The following is a 24,525-nucleotide window of genomic DNA, read 5'->3' as shown; positions in this document are numbered from 1 at the left end:
CCGCTGTAAGCCTCTGTGGAGCGGGAGCTGTTACACTATGCGGCCATCCAGGTTCCCGTCAAACCACGCCCCCCCCCCCCCCCTGCAAGATGTTTAACTTGCGGGGCCAGTCCCCGTACAGTGGGACTATGTCGCGGCCCACCCAGCATGGAGCTAAGGTCTGCACGTGCTCGCTGGCCAGCTGGGGTGACCACTGGATATAAACATCCAGCCCGTCGCCCATATCCTGCATAGTTTCTTGTAGATCTCACAGGAAAAAAATTCTGAGAAAAAAAGCTAGCTAATAAAAACCATCTACATAAAAAAAAAAACACTTTTATGCCAGGACCAAAGATCCCAGCAAGGAACTAGGTCCTTACTCCTGACTAGACAGATTAAAAACAGACATCCTATGCAGGAAGAGAGAGGGTGTACCCTACGGGATTGCCCATAGGCGTAGCCAGAAGGTGTTTTCTGCCTAGTGTCCTACTTGTGTAGGGGGCAGTATAACCCTGATATGCATCAGGAACTGCGTCCGTCAATGAACGATAGAGAAATGCTGACCATGACTAAGGACCCCATCCCTACAGTCAAGCACAGAGGTGGAAACATAAAATTCTTTGGGGGGTTTTTCTGCTAAAAGTACAGGCAGACTCTGCCGCATTGAGGGGCCATTGGACAGGGCCATGGATTGTAAAATCTTGGATAAGAACCTTCTTCTCTAAGCCAAAACACTGAAAATGGGTCGTAGATGGTCTTCCAGCAGGTCAATGACCCATACCGCCAAGGCAACAAAGGAGTGGCTCAAGAAGAAGCACATTAAGTTCATGGAGTGGCCTAGTCAGTCTCCAGACCCTAAAACCTATACAAAATGTATGAAGGGAGCTAGGGTGGGACCACTGCCTGCAAGATCTTACTGCCAAATGCCAGGCTTGCAGCGCGTTTTACATCCACTCCATTAGGAGTGATGCAGATATCTTGGATCAATCAAGAGGCTGATAAGCATGTTTGTCCCTCCGAAGTCTGATTTCTCTGCTTCGGATGCAGGACCTATCTGGAGCGGAACTTAAAGATAAAATCAGAAAAACATGTGAAATCAGTGGAAGGTTAGCAATATTGACTGTCTAAATCTAGTAATCGTAATCTATCCAGTCTGTACCACTTCTTAGGGCCACTGACAGGACTAATCCAAGACTTCTTTGAAACAGACACTACTTTGATTAACAAAGCATATTTGGCTTAAAGACTACTCTGTTGAGGTGCATGATTTAAACAGGAGGCTCCCTGACAGACACCCCTAGCAGGTCCCCTTTAAATTACCATTTATCCAACATAGCGATGGGTAAAGGGAAGCCCGCTTAAGGGAAATATATCAAGGGAAGGGTATTACCTGGGCTCAGAAGCTGGACTGGTATGTACACAAAGTACACCAAACCTATGACTTCCCTCACAACTGAAAGTTGGCAGGTCAGTTGTGAAAAATGCTCTATATACCAGAAAACTCCTTATACACCTGCCCATAAATGCAATAAAATTAAGCAGAAAGGAGTTAAAAGAATGCTTTTAACCAGATCGTAAAGGTCAGGTGTCCTACCTGATACCCAGAACCATAATCCATTCCCTATAGACCTGCCCGGAATCATAATCCACTCCCTATAGACCTGTCCGCAAATATAATAAAATTAAGCGGAAAGGAGCTAGGTAAAAACTGAATTTTTGTAAAATCGTACCTGTAAAATTCCATTCTCTGAGTCCTCCGACAGTCGCCGCCACCTCTAAGTCATCACTATTGGGTATTGACTTCCGCTCCGCAGGAGTAGCTAGGCATAAGACTTAAGTCAAAAGAACAAAGACATTTGCATATACACACCCATGGGGGCTGTCCCACTGGTCAACACCCACCTGCAGTGAACACTCCCAACTCAGGTTGTAGCATAGCAGTAAGTGTACAAGAAAAAAACCCCAAAAGAGGGGCGGGGGCGGCGACTGTCGGAGGACTCAGAGAAAGGAATTTTACAGGTAAGATTTTACAAAAATTCAGTTTTCTCTAGCGTCCTCCGACAGTCGCTGCCACCTCTAAGTCATCACTATTGGGATGTCCCAAAGCAGTGTAGACATGAGGGGTGGGAGACGCAACCGTAGAAAAGGCAACACAGTACCCACATCAGAGAAAGGAACCTTACACACACAGTAAGAGAACCTTCTGGGCAACAGAAAAGGCTCAACAGGAGCAACAGCCCAGGAAAGCAAATAACCCAGGGGATAACAACCTCAACAGTCAGGGACCCACAACAAAAAACAAGGGTCCCTCATGGCACTGCTGCACTGAGAACTTTGCAGCCAAAAGGAGGCATCAGCTGATGCCGGAACATCCACCTTATAGAATTTGGAAAAGGTGTGCACGAGGCCCGATGCCAGTAGGCCCAGGACGCACTCAAAAATCAGGTAGAGTGTGCCTTAACAGGGAAAGGTGGAACCCGTTCCTTCAAAGCATAGGCCTGTTCAATGGTCTGTCTGATCCATTTGGCAATGGTTGCTGCAGACGCAGCCATGCCCTTCCGAGGTCCCTCAGGAAGGACAAAGAGGGAATCCGTCTTCTGAAAGGACTCTGTAGACGACAGGTAAACTCTGATCGCCCGGACAACATCCAAGGAATGCAAAGCAATCTCTTTTGGATGTTTAGGCTTCGTACAAAGCGAAGGCAGGACAATGTCCTCATTAAGGTGAAAATCAGATACCACCTTAGGAAGAAAAGACGGATGTGGTCGCAAGACCACCTTATCCTTGTGAATTACCAAGTAGGGAGAGCGGCAAGACAACGCCACCAGTTCCGATACTCTGCGAGCCGAAGTGATCGCCACTAAAAAGGCAACCTCCTTAGACAGCAGAGGCAACGATATCTCCCGGATGTTTTCAAAGGGAGAACGCTGTAACACGGACAGAACCAAGTTCAAGTCCCACAGAGGTAAAGGCTCCCTCCTGGGAGGAGCATAATGTCGCACACCGTGAATGAAGGTGCGAATCAAGGAATGAGACGCCACAGGGAGTTGGAAAAGAATAGCCAGTGCAGACACCTGGCCATTTATCGTGGCCAGCGCCAGGCGCTGGTCCACCCCCGACTGGAGGAAAGGCAACTCTCGACACCGAGTACGAGCGAGGGGAGAACCCCCTGGACTCACACCAGGCGAAATAAGCTTTCCTAGTACGGTAATAGATGTTACCAGAGGAGGTTTTCCTAGCCTTGATCAGAGTAGGAATGACCTCAGGGAAGAGACCCCTGTCTCTCAGGACCTGGGTCTCAACAGCCAGGCCGTTAAAGCCAGCGACTGTAAAGCAGGATGGAAGATCGGTCCGTAAAACAGTAGATCTTCCCGCATTGGCAGCCGCCAAGGAGGCGCCACTGCCAGGTGAACAACGTCGGCGTACCAGGACCGGCGTGGCCAGTTCGGCTCCACCAGAATAACCAGGTGCTGTTCCGAGGCTAACCTGCGAAAGAACCAGGACAACAGCTGAATCGGAGGAAAGGCATACATCAGACTATACTGATGCCAAGGGGCCACCAACGCATCCGAGGTGTCTGCCAGAGGATCGCGCGTTCTTGCCACGAACCTTTCCACCTTGTGGTTTAGCCGAGACGCAAACAGATCCACGTCCGGGGATCCCCACTTCGCACACTGCATTTGGAAGACCTCTGGGTGCAGGGACCATTCACCCTGGTCCAGGGTCTGGCGGCTCAGATAGTCGGCCTGCCAATTCTCCACACCCGGAATGTGAACTGCTGAGATTGCCGGGACATGAGTCTCAGCCCAAGACAGAAGGTCGGTCACCTCCCGGGCCGCCCGGGCACTCCTGGTGCCCCCTTGGTGGTTGATGTAAACCACCGCGGTAGCATTGTCCATCTGTACCCTAATAGGACGGCCCCAAAGTCGATCCAACCACTGGAAGAGACAGAGTTTGATCGCTCTCAATTCCAATGTTGATCGGAAGGGAGGATTCCTCCCCCGACCAAGTGCCCAGGGCAGACAGGTTGCCCAGGACTCCACCACAGCCCGACAGGCTGGCATCCGTGGTAATCACCGTCCACACCAACGGACGGAAGGATTTTCCTTCTGACACAGCCGGGGACTGAAGCCACCACAGAAGATCCATTCTGATCCAGCGACTCAATGAGACACTCAGATCCAAGGACTGAGGTAGTTGGTCCCACCTGGCCAGGATCTCCGCTTGAAGAGACCGTGTGTGAAACTGGGCAAAGGGTATCACCTCGAAGGCAGATACCATCAACCCTAAGGACCGCATGCAGGTCCTGAGTGACGAGGATGGCTTGTCCCTGAAGGACCTGATCTCGTCCTGTAAGATCCGGAGCTTGTCTTCCGGCAAGAACACCTTCGCTTGAGCAGAGTCCAGAACCATTCCCAGATAGGGAAGATGAACCGAAGGAGACAAGGACGACTTCTGTACGTTAATGGTACATCCGAACTCCTGGAGCGTCTGTACCGTGGTGGACAGATCGCGCAGTAGGTCCTGGCGGACACTCGATCTTAAGAGGAGATAGTCCAGATATCCCAAGACCGCAATGCCCTGAGCCCTCCTCAGCAGGCCCAGAACAGGCGCCAAACACTTTTGTAAAGACCCTTGGAGCCGAAGCGAGACCGAAAGGTAACGCCACAAACTGATAGTGGTCCTCCGCTATAGCGAACCGAAGGTACCTCTGGTGACCCTTGAAAATGGGGATGTGTAGGTACGCATCCTTCAGGTCTATAGAGGCCAGGAATTCCCCTGGACTCAGGGAGGCCACCACCGAGCGGAGAGATTCCATACGGAACTTTCAAACGCGCACAAAGCGGTTCAGAGCTTTCAGGTCCAGAATAGGATGCACCTTGCCCTCCTTTCTGGGCACAGTGAACAGATTGCAATAAAACCCCGAAACCTGTCCCGATGAGGCACCGGGACAATCAACGCCTGGGCAAGGAGGTCCTGCACCGCTTGATGCAGGTCCTGCAGGTGCCCTGGGGTCAAATGAAGATTTGAGGGAAAAAATCTGTCCACTGGCCGGGAAAGGAATTGGATATTGTACCCTGATCGAATGATTTCCTGAACCCACCTGTCCGGAATTCGGAGCAGCCAAGGATGGAGGAAACCGCGCAAACGCCCCCCACCCCTGAAACGGGTGAGGGCGCCCCTTCAGGCAGAGGCGGATTGACCCGTTGCACCGGCACTGCCGGACTTCCGTTTGCCTGTCCAGGGCTTCTTCTGGCAAACCTTGGCCCTTGAAGGGCTTGCCCTTGGTTTGATTCAGAAAGGCACGAAAGGACCCCTGGTTGGGTCGAGAGGCGGAACCCCCCTTGCCACGAAAGGACTTGTTCTTCGGTTTCTGGGGCAGCATGGTGCTCTTGCCCCCCCGTGACGTCTTTTACCAAGGTATCCAACGCCTCGCCAAAAAGGCGAGAACTAGCATAGGGAAAATCAGCAACCGTTTTCCGTGATGTCTGGTCAGCCGACCAGCTCTTCAGCCAGATCAGTCGACGGTTAAGGACCGCGACACTAGATAGACGTGCTACCAAAGGGGCCTCATCGCACAAATACATGACTCCTTGGTGAATTTGATCCATCATATCCAGCCTGGCAGGTGGGACAGAATCAGACACGAGGTTGCTCCTAAGCACCTTAGTCCAATCAGCCACCGCCTGAGCCACCAGAACGGACGCGAAAACAGGTTTGAGCATGGAACCCGCCACAGTGTAGGAATGGCGGGCCAGAGACTCCAACCACCTGTCCGTGGGATCCTGAAAAATCGGGGTCTCTTCAGTAGGAATCAAGGTAGCCTTGTTCAATACTGCCACAGTGTGATCCACCTGTGGAGGCACGCACCATCGCGATTCCGTAGCAAAGGGATAAAGCAACTTAAACCGACTAGGTACCAGGAATGGACGTTTTAAAGTGCGCCACAGTTCATTTACAGTGTAATGAAACTCAGCGGGACAAGGAAAAACCTACGCCGACTTGCGGGTCCTGTGAGTACCAAACGAGAACACAATGCCCAGAGGACTGGGCTCATCCTCCAAATGTGTTTCTTCTACAGAAACAATCAACTCATCCATGGTCGCGCGTTCAGGCGACCCCGGGGGAAAACCATCAACCCCCTCCACCTCCGCCTCAGACCCCAGCGGGTCTAAAGTGGAGTGAGACCCTGAAAAGGGCATGCCCGCCGCAGCAGCCATATCACCATCTGAATTAGAGGAGAGAGATAATCTGGGCCTATTCCTAGCAGCACGTTCAGCCATCACATCAGCACCTCCATTTTGGACACTAAAGACGCCACTACAGTGGCCAAATCAGGCATAACAGGAGCCACAGCAGGACTGGGGTCCCCCACCAGGGCTGGAGGGAATTTGCTGTCCTGAGATTCCATTGCCCAAGGTGAGAATAACAGTGCAATAAAAGTACTGTCCCTTTAAAACCGCTGCGGAGTGCGCAGCCCACCGCTATATGTACAGTGACCAAAGACCCCCCCAATAGGAGAAGAAAACTGAGCCAGAAATGACAAAACGGAAGGTAATGGAGAGACAGTCTGCAGAGCCCCACAGAGTGTTTCCACCGAGATAGCTGCTTCAGAGGAAAAGGAAGTGAGGTCATGAGAGGCTGAACTATAAGCTGCAAATGACCCAGGGAAAATGCCTGCCCATAGGATTGAATGGGAGACTTCGGGAAAATGGCCGCCGACATGTGCATGGAACGATTGTTCTGCCACACGCAAGATGGCGCCAAAACGGCATGTAAATCAGCCCACAGTGAAGCCAACATGCTTGCCCAAAGTAAAGATGGCGGACCGCACATTTTTTTCCCGCTGCGGCCGCCACACACACAGTCTGCACCCCCAAACATACACCGAAGTGACACAAGGGAAGGGGCCTCCAAATACATACACCGCATCGCATGTATAGAGAAAACAAACCCCCACAGGGATCGCAGCAGGGAGCCCCACACCGGTACAGACATGGGGGACACACAGCAACACAGGACTGCCACCCCAGACAGAGGCCCCACACAGAAGTACTTGCCTGTACCAGATGGCGTGGGGTGCCTCTCAGAACGGAAAGCCGCTGTCCTCATCTGACAGGGAATGCCGTTTTGCCAAGGACATTACACTGCAATATCGCAGATGTGTCCATTGAGGTAGCCCCCTCACAGCTGCATCCCTGCTGCGAGCAGGGATGGGTCGTTCATAATGCCAGGACGAACCATGGCTGAACGCTCGATGGCGGGCTGGGGGTCCCTCTGACCCTCTGCCCTGGAGAACCAGGGCGGCCAGTCCGATTCCCAGCTCCGCATGAATCATCTTCATCCGAAGAGTCGACTAAAACTAAAGCGGACAAAAAACAGCTAGTATAACAAAGAAAAAAACTGACATTTTTGAAAGAAAATCAAATAAAGATCAGAAGGCTGAGACCGGAGCCCCAGCACAGGGAAAGCCTAACTACTCCTGACGCTAGGCAGAAACAAACTGAGTTGGGAGTGTTCACTATAGGGGGGTATTGACCAGTGGGACAGCCCCCATGGGTGTGTATATGCAAATGTCTTTGTTCTTTTGACTACTTCTTATGCCTAGCTACTCCTGCGGAGCGGAAGTCAATACCCAATAGTGATGACTTAGAGGTGGCAGCGACTGTCGGAGGACTTAAGGGAAAGAATGTTTTTATCCATATCGTGGAGATCAGGTGTCCTACTTGATGTCTGGAACCATAATCCACTTCAATACCATTGGGTGCCTTTTGGTACTGATGAGGGATACATTAAGGAGATCACTACTTCAGAGTAGGTCCATAGCAGTAGCAGAACACTCACATTGGCTTACTGCAACCAGTTATGCTAAGAGTGATACGAGGGATACACATAGAATTGTAAATCTACTGAGTTGGGTATATGGGTCAAATAAGTTCTGATACCGCATCTTTAGGCCACAATACCTCTATGAACAAAGTTTTTAAAGGGAAGAGGATATTTTAGAACCTTCTAGTGTCCTACAACCATACCAGGTTTTAAGCAGAGGGAATGCCTCTGGTATTCCCGAATGTAAGGGACTGCGTATTCTGACATATGACGTTTCTGCAGCCAGAACTCCTGACCCTTCCATGTCCCTGGGAAAATAAGGTCTGCAATAAAAGTGATACATGTATAACTAATATCACAAATATAGAGGATCACGGATTGTGTGTTATTGACGCACAGCACTAGAAATTAGATGCAGACAGAAGACATCAGCATAGACACAATGTTGTGTATTTCTGAAGTGCAGCTAGATAGACCAACCCAGAAAAGACACAAACTTCACAGTTGTGTATTTTAACCACTTCAAAACAGGGCACTTTCACCCCCTTCCTGCCCAGGCCAATTTTCAGCTTTTAGTTCTGTTGCATTTTGAATGAGAATTGCACGGTCATGCAACACTGTACCTAAACCTAATTTATATCATTTTTTCCCCACGACAAGAGCTTTCTTTTGGTGGTATTTGAACACTGCAAGGTTTTTTCACAAAAAAGCAGCATTGGTGGGCACTGATAGGCGGCACTGATGGGCAATGGGCACTGGTGGGCGGCACTGATAGATGGCAATCATGGGCAGCTCTGATGGGGAGGGCATTGAAAGGGTCCCTGAGCCCTGATTGCCATCCCTGGTGGCCATGGGTGGGCAATCCCTGGTGGCTCTAGTGGCAGCCCCCCGCCCCCCCAAGACTCTGCACTGGTAATCAATGCTCTGATTACTAGTACAGACCTCCCCCTGTCAGGAGAGCTGCAGATCGGCTCTCCTCTACTCGTTCCTGACAGGCATGAACTGAGGAAAAACCGATCAACGGTACTTCCTATTTACTATGTGACCAGCTGTGATTGGACACAGTTGGTCACATGGTAAAGTACATCATTAGGCTCTTGATCGAGATCGGAGATGCGGTGAGTCAGAGTGACACACCGCAGCACTGATCGCCGCTCTGCGCTCTATGCCGCTGGACGTCATGACTGACAGTCAGGGTAGTTCAACCTCCTTAGCCGCCGTCAATCTGCTATAGGGCTATATAATATAAATAGGAAGACACAAACTGTCCTCACTGCTGAGTATTCAGATGCGTAGCCAAATGTAAAGGCAGAAAAGACACAAAAACCACCCCTGTTGAATATTTCTGAAGTGTAGTAAGATCAGCAATAAAACCAATATAAAGACAGAAGGGAAACGAACTCCCGTGCTGTGTATTGCCGATGCCTGACAAGGTACCTTCATATAACGAAAATTAGCAGAAAAGATAAAAACTCCAAAGTTTGTGCATTTCTGATAAGCAACAAGGTATCGTTATATGTTAGAAAGACACTAGACTGCCGTGTCGTGCATTTCTGATTGTCAACAGTCATAACAGAAAGACACTAACAATGTCAATGTTGTGCGTTTCCAATTAGCAAGGTATAGTCATATAGCGCAATACACGAACGTCAATGTTCCGCTAACAAAATATAAATGCTGTGCATTTTTATTTTGTTTTATAAATGTTACTAATTCTAAAAGTTGTTAATCTCGATTAGTAACAATGCAGAAATAACAAATGTCACTAGCCACCTTTAATGGTGTGCATTTCTGAATAGATAACATGGTATAAGCATGTAATAGAAGTTACTAACAAAATGTAAAGTTTATGGAACTTGATTAGCAACAGGGTAGTCATCACAGAAATGTCACTAACCATCTTTAACATGTCTGAATAGTAATCTGGGGCAGCCATGAAATAGAAATATTACTTACACTTTAAAGTTGTGCACTTTGATTAGTACCAGTGTAGTCATAACAGAAATGACACAGAACCTTTGTGCATTTCTGACTTAGCAGCCTGGGTACAGCCATGTAACCAACAGAAATGTTACTAACAATGTAGTGTACTTCTAATGCACAGAAAAATAAGGTAGATTAGAAAGACTCCCAACTTTCAATGTGGTGTATTTCTAGTAAGCAAATGAGTCATATAGTCAAAATAAACAAAGGACACAAAATAAACTTCAATATTGTGCATTTCTGATGCTCAATAAATCACAGTCAACCCAGAAAAGACAGACAACTTATGCTGGCCATACACGTACAGAATTTAGGCCGAAAATGGTAGTTTTAGGAAAGATAGTTTGAAAATCGGGCCGTTAGCGAACACAAGTTTACCGACAATTTTGATCGTGTGCCTGGCTAATGTCGATGGATCCATAGCGAAAACGTATCGTTTCAACGAAAGTTTATACGTGTATGGTAAAATTGAAACGAAAATAATATTGACTCGTATTGCGCATGTCTTTGAAATATCAGTTATGATCATTATGATCATGAAAACGATTATGTAAAAGAGTTCGTTCTGTCAGTTAGTGGCCAATTCGCTTTCGACTGATGAATAATCGTTCAGTCTGCAAACGGCCGAAATTCTGTGCGTGTATGGCCAGCATAAGTGTTGCTCATTTCTGATGAGCAGTAAACAACCAGAAAATACACAAATAAACTTCCACATTGTGTATTTCTGAGATGCAGCCAGACCAGGCATCTCCACCAGAGGAGAACCAGGGTATTTCCAAATAATGGAAGTCTAAGGTGGGTGCATACACGACAGTAGTAGTAGCTGTTACCCTACCATTGTACGACTAGGTGTAGTTAGCCCAAAGACACAGGTGGGAATCCAAGTCTCCTAGCATCTAAGGCAGTGGTTCTTAACCTTGTTGGAGGTACTGAACCCCACCAGTTTCATATGCGCATTCACCGAACCCTTCTTAATTGGAAAAATAAAATATGATTTTTTCAAATTCAAAACACAGCTGGTTTTATGAGTGTTTCACCAATGGGGTGTGGTTTGCCCTGCTTTGCGATCAGGTAAGCAACTTCGTACGATGGTATGAGGATCGGTTTGTTGATGGGTACAAAGCCGAGAACAGGCAGACTAGCCTTTTCATCGAATCTGGCTCTCCTCAGCTTGAATTCAGCGAGCGTTGTGTTCTTGTATTTTCCATCTCCATGCAGCTTAAGGAAGTGTTTTCTTAGTTTTGCCGGTGCTAGACTAGAATTGCTCAAATTGGCATCGCAAATCATGCAGTTAGGACGCTGACTCCCATCACGTTCCGTTATACATGTGAATCCATATTGTACATATTGGTCCAACCACTATTTTTTTGCTCGATATAGCTAGTATGAAGGGATTCAAATATTAAGAAAGAAATCACACGACGTACCATCACGACAGTTACAATTCGGCTACTGGGCGCGCCAAATTCCCTGCAGCACAGATAGGCCAAGTGATGTTGCGTGATCACCTGCAGCCAATGAGCGGGGTGTGTCATCACGAATCATATGAGTAGGGTGTGTCTTGACCTCCGCTGAACCCCCGAGACTGACTCACCGAACCCCTGGGGTTCGATCGAACCCAGGTTAAGAACCACTGATCTAAGGTCTTAACGAGCACAGACCTGGAGATCAATTAAGTCAGCCTCAGGAAGAGGTGGACACACATTTAGCTTGGAGGCAGACACCTGAAGGGCTTAACAAGCAAACATTAAATGCAGGTTAATATATGTAAGCTCCAAAGAAAACCTTCAGAGTTGCAGAAAACAATGATTCTAGTTCATCAAGGGATGGGAAGTAGCCCAAACCACCAGGGGTCCCAATTAACTCTCACGCACCAACCGATCTAACAGCAGTGTAAGGAGGAAACAATAGATTGGAGCTTGTTAAGTTGTTACAAATTAACATGTTTAAACGTAGCAAGCAACTTCATAAGAAAAAGTTCCCCAACGGTACCCTTTACTGTGTCTTTCCATCATAAGTGGATGCATTTTAGGATGCAGGCTTTAAAGAGCAATTAGACCCTAAAAGAGCCATCTTGGAGATACGTGCCAGAATCCTAGCAGCTGGCCTAATCAATTCAGATTATCTGGTGTGCATTGCTGACCAGGGAAAATATTTTTTTTTAAGAACTTATCGTAAAATTCTTTTCTCTTACGTCCTCTGACAGACTCAGCTCTTTCAAGTTTCTTCACTATTGGGACATTCCAAAGCAGTGCAGGTGTGACTGGGGCAGGAGGGTAATCTTACCCCCTGTGAGACCCTTGACAATCTCCTCCAAGGAGTCCCCAAAAAGGCGTTGAGAAATCCAAATGCGGGACCGCACTCAGGGTATTATGATGAAATCAAAGGTTTCTTTATTCCTCAAAATAAAGCAGACAGACAGTGTACAAAACAGACGTGTCCGGTTGACGCGTTTCACGACATTGTTAGTCGCTTACTCATAACCACACCAGTTATGGTTACGAGTAAGCGACTAACAATGTCGTGACACACGTCAACCGGACACGCCTGTTTTGTACACTGTGTCTGTCTACTTTATTTTGAGGAATAAAGAAACCTTTGATTTCATCATAATACCCTGAGTGCGGTCTCACATTTGGATTTCTCATACTCCTGGACAGCGGATCTGACCTGCAACGGGCTCGGAACATACACCTGAGCGGCTTTCCCTTCTACCTTTCATTATCCCCAAAAAGGCGTTCCCCAAATAGGGGATCTCAGATAGTCTTCTTAGAGGCATGGTCAGCTGACCAGCTCTTCAACTAAACCATGCGCTGGAGAGCAATCCCCAGACAACCGCGCGACCAGGGGAGCCTCGTCCAGGGCAGCGTCATACAGATAATCCATGGCCCGGGCCATTTGGTCTGAGCTCGATGAGGATCCTTATGGAACCTCAGCCCAGCCAACGAGCATGTGCAGGTTGTGGTCTGCCCAGGTCTCGCCACGACGGTGCCCCGTTGGTTGCGGAGATATATTATCCAGTGCAAAGCCCAGCCTGGCTGTCGCTAGTAGTTCACCAGGAGGATCCCACTGACTAGCTAGCGTTCGTGAGTGAGGAAAAATAAAATATACTTTTCAAAGAAAAAATAAAAACTGAGACCAGACTCCCAGCAGTGTATGAGTGAGGAAAAAACTGAATTTTTGTAAAATCTTACCTGTAAAATTCCTTTCTCTGAGTCCTCCGACAGTCGCCGCCTCCTCTAAGTCATCACAATTGGGTATTGTCCACCTATCCGTAGGAATAGCTAGGCATATAGACTTAGTTAAAAGACAAAAGGCATTAGCATGTACACACCCACGGGGGCTGTCCCATCTGGTCAATACCCCCCCGCATCACCACTCCCAACTCAGTTTGGTAGCATAGCAGTAGGTAATAAGAACCCCAAAAAGAGGGGCGGAGGCGGCGACTGTCGGAGGACTCAGAGAAAGGAATTTTACAGGTAAGATTTTACAAAAATTCCATTTTCTCTTAGGTCCTCCGACAGTCACCGCCTCCTCTAAGTCATCACAATTGGGATGTCCCAAAGCAGTATAGACATGAGGGGTGGGAGACGCAACCGTAGAAAAAGGCAACGCAGTAACCACATCAGAGAAAGGAATCTTGCACGCACCGTAAGAACCAACTGGGCAACAGCAACAAACAATGCTCAACAGGAGCAACAGCCCAGGAAAGCAAATGCCAACAGCCAGGGACCCAGGAAAAAACCAAGGGTCCATCATGGCACAGCCGCACTGAGAACTTTGCGGCCAAAGGAAGCATCAGCTGATGCCAGAACGTCTACCTTGTAGAACTTGGAAAAAGTGTGCACCGACGACCAAGTCGCCGCCTTGCACACCTGGGCCACCGAGGCCCGATGCCAATAGGCCAAGGAAGTACTCAAAGACCTGGTAGAGTGCGCCTTAACAGGGAAGGGCGGAACCCGTTCCTTCAAGGCGTAAGCCTGCTCAATGGTCTGTCTGATCCAATTGGCAAAAGTTGCTGCGGACGCAGCCATGCCCTTCCGAGGTCCCTCAGGAAGGACAAAGAGGGAATCCGTCTTCCGAAAGGATTCCGCAGACTTCAGGTAAACCCTGATCGCCCTAACAACATCCAAGGAATGCAAGGCAATCTCCTTCGGATGTTTAGGCTTCGTACAAAGCGAAGGCAGGACAATGTCCTCATTAAGGTGATAATCAGAGATCACCTTGGGAAGGAAGGATGGGGGTGGTCGCAAAACCACCTTATCCCTGTGAATTATCAAGTAAGGGTAACGGCCGCCAGTTCCGACACTCTACGAGCCGAAGTGATCGCCACAAGAAAAGCAACCATTTTCAACAGCAGAGGCAACAATATCTCCCTGATATTCTTGAAGGGAGCACGCTGCAAAGCGGACAGGACCAAATTTAAGTCCCATGGAGGTAAAGGCTCCTTTCTAGGAGGAGCCAAATGTCGCACACCTTGAACGAAGGTGCGCACCAAGGAATGAGACGCCACAGGGCGTTGGAAAAGGACCGCCAGTGCTGACACCTGGCCCTTTATTGTGGCCAGCGCCAGGCGCTGATCCACTCCAGACTGGAGGAAAGCCAAGATCCTCGACACTGAGTAAGAACGAGGGGAAAACCCCCTGGACTCACACCAGGTGAAGTAGGCATTCCAGGTACGGTAATAGATCTTACCAGAGGAAGATTTCCTAGCCTTGATCAGGGTAGGAATAACCTCAGGAGATAGACCCTTGTCCTTCAAGACCTGGGTCTCAACAGCCAAGCCGTTAAAGCCAGCGACCGTAAAGCAGGGTGGAAGATCGGACCTTGAGACAGAAGATCTTCCCGCAGAGGCAGGCGCCACAAAGGTGCCACTGCCAGGTGAACAACGTTGGCGTACCAGGACCGGCGAGGCCAGTCCGGTGCCACCAGAATCACCATGTGCGGTTCCGAGGCCAATCTGCGAAGGAACCGGGATAGTAACTGAATCGGAGGAAAGGCGTACATCAGACAATACTGATGCCAAGGGGCCACCAATGCATCCGGGGCGTTCGCCAACGGATCGCGCGTTCTTGCCACGAAGCTTTCCACCTTTCGGTTTAGCCGGGATGCGAACAGATCCACATCTGGGGATCCCCACTTCGCACGCAGCATCTGAAAGACCTCCGGGTGCAGGGACCATTCCCCCTGGTCCAGGGTCTGTCGGCTCAGATAGTCAGCCTGCCAATTGTCCACACCCGGAATGTGAACTGCCGAGATCGCCGGGACATGAGTCTCGGCCCAAGACAGAATGTCGGTCACCTCCCGGGCCGCTCGAGCACTCCTGGTGCCCCCTTGGTGGTTGATGTAAGCCACCGCGGTAGCATTGTCCGTCTGTACACGAACAGGCAGGCCCTGGAGACGGTCCGACCACTGGAAGAGACAGTTTTATTGCTCTTAGTTCCAGAAGATTTATCGGGAGGGAGGATTCCTCCTCCAACCAAGTGCCCTGGGCAGACAGGTTGCCCAGGACTCCACCCCAGCCCGACAGGTTGGCGTCCGTGGTAACCACCGTCCACACTAACGGACGGAAGGACTTGCCTTCCGCCACCGCCGGGGACTGGATCCACCACAGAAGAGCCAATCTGGTCTGGCGACTCAAGGACACCTCCAGATCCAAGGACTAAGGAAGTCTGTCCCACCTGGCCAGGATCTCCGTCTGGAGAGCCCGCGTGTGGAACTGGGCAAAGGGAATCGCCTCGAAGGCCGACACCATCAACCCCAGGCCCCGCATGAAGGTCCTGAGTGACGAGGACGGATTGTCCTTGAGGGACCTGAGTTTGTCCCGCAAAGTCCGGAGCTTGTCCTCCGGCAAGAACACCTTTGCCTGAGCAGAGTCCAGAACCATTCCCAGATAGGGAAGGTGAAGCGACGGAGACAACGATGATTTCTGAACGTTGATGGTCCATCCGAACTCCTGAAGCGTCTGTACCGTAATGGACAGGTCGCGCAGAAGGTCCTGGCTGGCCCTCGATCTCAGAAGCAGATCGTCCAGGTACCCCAGGACCGCAATGCCCTGGGCCCGTAGCAGGCCCAGAACCGGCGCCAAAACTTTGGTGAACACCCTTAGTGCCGAAGCGAGACCGAAAGGTAACGCCACAAACTGGTAGTGGTCCTCTGCGATAGCAAACCGAAGGTACCGCTGATGACCCTCGAAAATGGGGATATGCAGATACGCATCCTTCAGATCTATCGAAGCCAGGAATTCTCCTGGACTCAAGGAGGCTACTACCGAACGGAGAGACTCCATTCGAAACTTCCGAACACGCACAAAGCGGTTCAGCGCTTTCAGGTCCAGAATAGGATGCACTTTGTCCTCCTTCCTGGGCACAGTGAACAGATTCGAATAAAACCCCCGAAACCTGTCCTGATGAGGCACCGGGACAATCACTCCCTGAGCAAGCAAGTCCTGCAGACGCCCCGGAAGCTGTTCTTGCCCCCCGTGACGCCTTTCACCAGGGTGTCCAACGCCTCGCCAAAAAGGCGAGAGCCAGCATAGGGAAAATCAGCAACAGTTTTCCGTGAGGACTGGTCGGCCGACCAGCTTTTCAGCCATATCAGTCGCCGGTTAAGTACCGCGACACTAGAGAGGCGAGCCACCAAGGGGGCCTCATTCAAGGCTGCTTCACACAAGTACATGACTCCTTGGTGGATCTGATCCACCATTTCCAGCCGGGCAGGTGGTACATCATCAGACACGAGATTGCTCCTAAACATCTTAGTCCAATCAGCCACCGCCTGAGCCACCAGAACAGACGCGAAAACGGGTTTGAGCAACAAACCCGCCACCGTATAGGAATGGTGAGCTAGAGACTCTAACCGCCGGTCCGTGGGATCCCGGAAAACCGGGGTATCCTCGGTAGGAACCAAGATAGCCTTGTTCAACACGGCCACAGTGTGATCTACCTGTGGAGGCACACACCATCGCGATTCCGTAGCCGGCGCAAAAGGATAAAGTAATTTGAACCGACTAGGAACCAGGAATGGACGTTTCAATGTGCGCCACATTTCATTAACAGTGTAATGGAATTCCGCTGGGCAGGGGAAAACATGCGCAGACTTGCGGGTCCTGTGCGTCCCAAACGAGGACACAACGCCCAGAGGACAGGGCTCATCCTCTAAATGTAAGGTGTCCTTTACAGACACAATCAACTTATCCATGGCCGCCCGTTCTTCAGGCGACCCCAGGGAGGAGGTATCAACCCCCTCCATCTCAGCCTCCCCTTCAGACCCCGGGGGGTCCAAGCATGAGCGGGACCCTGAAAAGGGCACGCTCGCAGCAGCAGCCATATCCCCATCTGAATCAGAAGAGAGAGACAACCTGGGCCTCTTTCTCGCAGCGCGTTCAGACAAAAGCATTTCCATATTTGCCACCAAAGTCGCCACCACAGCAGCCAGATCGGGTCGCAGCGGGGCCACAGGAGAACTGGGGCCCCCCACTAAAGCTGGAGGAAACTTGCTTTCCTGAGAATCCATTGCTCAAGTTATCAAAACAAACTACAGTGCAATACAAAGTACTGTCCCCTTTAAGAAACCATGCGGTGCGCGCAGCCCACCGCTACTGCAACAATGATAAAAGACCCCCAAAGGAGAAAAGAAACTGAGCTAGAAGCGATAGCACAGAGGGAAATTTAGAGTGATAACCTGCAGAGCTCGCAGAGCGTTGCTACCGATGTCCTGCTGCTGATGGAAAGGAAGCGCTGCTGGAGCAGGCTGGACTATATGCCAGACCCTGGGAAAATGGCTGCCACATAGGGATGCATTGGAGGCTACGCCAAAATGGCCGCCGACATGCGGCCGGACCGATCGTTCCACCACCCACAAAATGGCGGCGAATGGCACCAAAATAACATGCCGGATCGCCCCAGACGAGTTACACGTCAGCCCATAGTAAAGATGGCGGACCGCGCAAAAATTCGCCGCTGAGGTAGCCACACAATCCGAAACGTCTGCACCCCCAACAATGCACCTAAGTGACACAGGGACGGAGACCCCCGGGCACACACAGTATCTGCACAAGCGATCCCCACAGGGATCGCACAGGGAGTCACACAGGCACAGACATGGGGTACACACAGCAACACAGACTGCCACCCCAGACAGAGGCCCCACACAGTACAAGTACTTACCTGTACCAGATGGTGTGGGGAGCCTCTAAGCACGGAAAGCCTCTGTCCTCATCTGACAGGGAGTGCCGTGAGCCAGGGACATGACGCTGCAGCACCGCAGATGAGTCCTGTGAGGTAGCCACCTCACGGCTGCATCCCTGTAGTGAACAGGGATGGGTCGTTCGTAATGCCAGGGCGAACCTTAGCTGAACGCTCGATGGCGGGCTGGGGGTCCATCTGACCCTTTTGCTCTGGAGAACCAGGGTGATCAGTCCGAATCCCAGCACCGCATGATCCATCTTCATCCGAAGAGAAGACTAACACTAGAAGCTGACAAAATTAACAGCTAGTAAAGTAAAAGAAAAACTGACATTTTCAAAGAAAATCAAATAAAAGATTAGGAAGGCTGAGACTGAAGCCCCAGCACAAGGTAAGCCTGACTATTCCTGACGCTAGGCAGATTAAAACTGAGTTGGGAGTGGTGATGCAGGGGGGGTATTGACCAGATGGGACAGGCCCCATGGGTGTGTATTTGCTAATGCCTTTTGTCTTTGGACTAAGTCTATATGCCTAGCTAGTCCTGCGGATGGGAAGACAATACCCAACAGTGATGACTTAGAGGAGGCTGCGACTGTCGGAGGACGTAAGAGAAACCAACTTTTGTTGATTTTCCAGAGCTGCTGAAAATAGCTGCCAGCGACTGCGATCCGGACTGTCTGGGAGTCGCACAGAGTGGGTCTGAGGGAGAAATTACAGACTGGGATTCCATATTCAAAGTTGTGGAAAAAAAAAACGGAGTACTGTCACTTTAAGCGCCGATCGCAGTTCCCACAGCCGATCGCAGCAGTCTGCAGAGACCCCCTTAAATATACAGCAGAGTGTGCAGGGATATGCCCGCAGAGACCCCCATGTACTGTTCCACCTCCAAAGAGAACCCTCCTGAACGGCCTGCAGCAGGAAGAAGCATCACAGGAAGTGACTTCGGACTGGATGTAAAAGGTCACACTGCTAGTGCAGTACAACAGAACACAAAAATGGTTGCTAATGCAATTTAATAGGAAGCACAGGGAAAATGGCTGTCCCATACAAGTCAATGGGAAAGTTATACACATTGCCCATACGGCAAGCCATGCAGCCAGGGACTCCCACAATGAAGGCCTCAAGGATCTACAACAAGACCCAGCAAGCAACAAGGTACTTTGCCACCCCCCGCAGGATTCCAGGGGCACCAATTGCATAGCCCCTTGCGGGGACGGGAGACCGGGCACAGAGGCCGGGTACATGACAAGCCAGGGGGATCTTTTAGAAAGCGCTGGTCCTATTATCCCCAGGAGAGGGTCCACATCCCCCCCCCCCCCCCAAGGCCACCAGGGGCATGGGGGGGTCACATTTATTCACCATACCATGGACCGGGTGGGCACTGCTCCGGGCAGACCTCCTCCCACCCGAAGTGGGGGTGCTGCCAGCTGAGGGGTACGCTGCAACTCAGGGCATTCCAGGTTGCCGAGTCCAGGCAAGGTGTCCGCTCGCAGGCTCATCCCTTTTCGGAAAGGGGCACCATCGTGGTGAGGCCTAGTGCGGGACTATAACCTGCTCACACTCGAAAGGCCAGGCTGGGGGGACCATAAGGATCTAGATTATCCAGTGCGAAGCCCCAGCCGGCATTGCTTGCAGATCACCAGGGGGATCCCCCTGAACACCAGCTAGCAAAGTGAGTAAAGAGGAATAAAACAAAATATTCTAAAAAGAATAAAAAACTGAGACCGAGGTCCCAGCAGGAAACCTAGGTCCTACTCCTTCTCTAGGCAGAAACAAACTGGTGTGCTGAGCAGAGGGGGTGTAGGTTATGCATGTGGGGATGGCCCAGTAAGTGTGTACATGTAAAGTTTTTCCTGCCTAGACTACTCCTGCAGGGGGCAGCATAACCCATTCAGCTTATAAAGATGCTGGCTGCGTCTGTCAATGGACGATAGAGAAAAAAAAAACTTGCGATTTCTTTTGGAAATACGGTCCCATTAACGTAACAATAACCGTTATCGGTCGCTGACCAGAACTATTGGAGCATGCTATAAGTATTTGAAGAAAAAGAAAAGGCATTACAGGGCCTGCGTGTTTAGCTCGTATTTCAATCAGGAGGTGTAGAAGGGGAGTTAGCTTGGTTTTGAATCTGTTCCTCTTCTTGAATCAAGATATTACACTCCAAGTAGATGAATAACATTTGCCAAGGTAGTGACCATGAAATCATTTTCTGAAATCACCTCCTGGTCATCAGTTTGACAGGGTAATTCCAGCAGTATGGAATGTGGTGGTTCCTGAGAGGTTTGGTTCTAGTCTCGTTAAATTGCCCCTACGTTGCATAGTGTGGTTGCATAGTGTGGGCTGGGCTGACCGGTCGGCAAAGGAGGACAGTCCTTGCATGCATTCAAGGACTGTCCCCCCCCCCCCCCCCCCATTGTAGACAGTTTTCTTTAACCCGGTAATAGTGAATTCTTGCAATGGTGTCCCTTGGTAATTTTGCTGGGATATGTTTGGGTTTAGGAAGTCTGTGTGTATTCGGTCTATCACCAGGTCTTCTAAAAGGTAAGTCAGGGAAAGCTTCTTTCATTATGTTGGTTAGGAATGCTGTTCATTCTGGTGGTTTAATGGTTTCTGGGATTCCCCTTATTTTTATATTGTTCCTCCTGGAATGATCCTCAAGGTCTGCGACTTTCGCTTTAAGCCATAAAATCATCTTCATGTTCATTGTGTGCATCAACCATGTCATTAAAGGTGTCCATAAACTCCCCCGTTTTGCTTTCTAAATGGGTTAATCTGTAGCTTACTGCAGTGACCTCAATTTAGCATGGTTTCATGAGTTGTAACATATCTGTATGAATGGCACAGAATCCATGACTGGCTACTTGTTGGGAATGCAGCTATTAAATCATTAAATTCTAGTGTATAGTCTAATGAATTGCTTAGGCACTGTCCTCCCCACTATGACATCATATGCTTTAACTTCACTGGGCTATTAGAGCTGGATGAGGTTTGTGAGTATAGCTGTCGCTGGTTTTGCTGAATCTGGTTGTGGTTATTTATCCCCTTGTGTTGTATATCAGTGTGGGATCAGGTAGAGCGAGAGCCCGGGAGGCCGCAGCAGGTTCAGAATGTGCCCACGTTCTACAGAAATGTGAAAACGCCTCTCGAGTTTCCTGTGTTGCTGTGATCGGCTCCGGGAGAACTGTGTGACAAGGAGCTAGGATCTCAAGTGGTCATGTTCCTCATTTGCCGGCTACGCCCGCACTTTTAAATTTTAATGGACAACCACACAATACATAACCCAATTTTTTTGTAAAATATAAATGTCACGCCGAGTAAATGGGTACCAAACATGTCACACTTTAAAATTGCGTCCGCCAGAACATCCGCGACAAACTACGTAAATTTTACTATCCATAGACAACGCTTTAAAAGCCTTTACAGGTTACCACTTTAGATTTACAGAGATGTGTGAGAGAGTGCTAGAATTACTGCTCATGGTCTGACGAACGTGACGATACATCACGTGTGGAACGTTTGCGGTTTGTGTGCTTGCAGGACCGACACACGTTGTCACCTTTGCTTGCTAGCACAGGGGGGACGTGAGACAGGTACCTTTTATGGAGGGATCTGGGATCTATTAATACCCCAGGATCCCTCCTTTGCACTTGAAAGCATTCAAAAAACATCAAGATCGGCATTACTGAATATTTTCGATTTTCAAAAAATGGGGCCGTTAAGATGCGGATAAAGTGGAAGTGATGTCATGTCATCACATCTGGGTTACCACTGCGGCAAACCAATCAAAGTTGATCCCAACCTACTTTGGGTCTCCGACCAGCCAGCAGAAACGCCGGCTAGTAGCTCAGTTCTTCTGGTGGGATGGGAGAGCCCGAGCGAACCGCAGAAGGCGGCGGGGGAACATCCCCTCCCGCTGTTTGCAAAAACAACCGAGTGGCTGGTTAGTTGCTCTGGTTGTTGTTATAAGAGAGCTGCTGTGGTTTTAAAAAAGGTACCAGGGTGATGCCTGCAGGTATCACCCCGGTACAACCACTTACATTCAAATTTCATACCAGGTATGGTACGCAATTTGGCAGGAAGTGGTTAAGACAATGCTTCCACCCCTCACACCCATGCTGCCCACAGTGTGTAAAATCCTACAGTGTGTTCATGTCCTTTGGCAAGGTCACATGATCTCTAAGCAGCAGCACAACTTGGCTATACTCCCAGAGCTGTGCCGTCACCCACTAGCTTCCATTGTCGTCTCTCACTTCCGTAAGCTACAGCAGTCACTTGCTGACAAAGGGGAGCCTCAACTGACAGAAAGTAGGCATTTCAGGTGGCACCTAGTGCCCCCCAGTAATGAAGTAGCTCCCATATGACCCATTCACAGCTCCACTACTGGAAGCTCTCTGTGGCTAATACAATCCTGCCTGGAAAGCATCACAAAACAGAGCTCGCACATTCAACCAGAAAGACCAGGTCATACAGCAGTGTGAGCAAAGAATCTTAATGGAAGTCACAGATGCAAAAAAAAAAAAAAAAGTCGGCAGAGGAAGAAAGCTGGAGAAAAGGCATCTAACCTTCTAGAACACTAGCAACAACTGATACTGGGTAGAAGAGGGGATATATGGGGCGTGGGGGAGGCTGGCATCAAATTTTCTGTTTGCCATCTACTTCCTATAAGTAGCACAACCAAGCTTTCTGAAATCCTCTGTGCTTAAATAGATGTGAAAAAGAAATGTACACACAATTGTATAGCTGTGACGGCAGAGAAAAAAAGAATACAGAATCTTGTGTTGTCTGGAAGGTATGACAGCAAACACAGTGGAAATACACAAGTAAAACATTTCCCTCACACTTTCTATTTAATCTTAGGTCATCTGTACAACAATCAAAGTATAAATTTGTTTTTTTTTTAATGCAACTACAGAGAAAAACTTCAAGATGCTTACCAATGTAAACTGTCCAAGAATTTTGTTGTCGCTAGCCATTTCTCGCTCTCCTTGGCATACTTTAATTTCCACTTGTGTCTGTCCATCAGCAGCAGTAGAGAACACCTTAAAAAAAAAAAAAAAAGAAAGACTAAAGATAATGGACATAGCAGAGAACAGGGGGAAGGGGGGAATCAACATCCAGGGATAACCCCTCCCAGCTCAGTTAAGCCTTGGGTTTTGTATCAAGCTTTGAGGACCACAAGCAAGAGGGGAGGGATCTGTGTGTCCTTTGATGTCCTCCAAGAAAATTACTTCACAGGTAAACCAGAAAAAAATAAGAACTCTGATTCACCTAAAATTTCCATATCTTGCGATACAGATTGTGTACAGGACACAGGCAAAGTATTCAATGACCCTGGGTTATGGCATCGTACATTCAAGTGATCAGACACTGGCAAAAGTTTGAGGACATACTCCGTACACGTGTTCCCTATAACCCTACTCCACTCACTCCTCTGTTTCCTTCCCCAATCTTATTTTTCTTTTTCTTTTTTTAATTCTTTTTATTTGGTTTTCAAAAAAGACACAGAAAATATACATGAACAATATTGTGACGAAATTGTACATATGACAACGTCACACAAAAGAAAAAGGTGGATAACAATGCTTTCAAACAAACAAGTAATAATGCTTTCTAATAAACATACATGTGAGGCCTACAGCCCCCAAATGGATTTGTTCACAGGGAGTAATTAGTAACCGAGCTTCTTTAGCCATCATCCTAGAATATATTTCTTCAACAACATGGTCGGGTGGGGAAGGGGCGGAGGGGCTTACGACCCATTTCTACACTACAGGCATACCCCGCTTTAAGTACACTCACTTTAAGTACACTCGCGAGTAAGGACACAGCTTGTTCAGCTTGGCAGGACACTACTCCCGGTTTTTAACATTGGCGTCTATAGGAAATCTTGGTCAGCTTGACATGGCACTGCTCCCAAACTATAAGTGACAAGGATACCAAACTTAGGGAGCACTGAGAGGGGACCCAGGACTACAAAATATCCTGTTTGTGGCTGGCCAGCTTGCCTAGGTAATCTATTATGTCATAGTCCTGGATCCCCTTAACATGCTCCCCAAGCTTGGTGTCCTTGTCACATGGTTTGGGAGCAATGCCATGTCAAGCAGACCAATATTTCCTGTGGAGCTAGTGTATTAACATGCATTGAGAAATGAAAAAAGGTATTGCTTCACTTTAAGTACATTTTCGTTTTACATACATACTCTGGTCCCATTGTGTACTTAAAAGTGGGGTATGCCTGTATCTTAGTAGATAATAATTCTTATTCCTTGAGGAGAGTGCCCCACCTAGGGAACATGCTGCATCCCCCAGTGTGAGTCGAGCTTCTCTCCGCCATGACCCCCCCCGTACCCACCGCCCACTAACAATTGGGCTCAGCAAGAACTATGTTTAGGGAAATAATCGTTCCAGATCGACCATTTGGCCTGAAACTGTCGCATCTTAAGTTCAGTGAAGGCTAGGGTTTTTTCATACATATAAGATTCTCCCACAAGTTGAATGACTTCCCTCTGAGAGGGGATATCTATACACTTCCACTTGCGTGCTATGG

General features: G+C 49.0%; 1 protein-coding gene across 1 annotated transcript in view; it reads right to left on the bottom strand.

Annotated features, from left to right (window-relative positions):
- The window catches only part of HSPA9 (heat shock protein family A (Hsp70) member 9), a gene marked incomplete at its 3' end in the record, with an annotated part of 663,406 nt that overhangs the window by 181,234 nt on the left and 457,647 nt on the right, over positions 1–24,525 (bottom strand). The window contains exon 12 of the mRNA XM_082253601.1: positions 22,913–23,017. Within this exon, the coding sequence (XP_082109727.1) occupies positions 22,913–23,017 (105 nt within the window). The remainder of the gene's footprint in view (positions 1–22,912; positions 23,018–24,525) is intronic.

The sequence above is a fragment of the Pelophylax lessonae genome (assembly GCF_965119305.1).
Source record: "Pelophylax lessonae genome assembly, chromosome: 4".
In the NCBI taxonomy this organism is placed as follows: Eukaryota; Metazoa; Chordata; class Amphibia; order Anura; family Ranidae; genus Pelophylax; species Pelophylax lessonae.
This window is presented reverse-complemented; position numbering and strand designations above follow the sequence as displayed.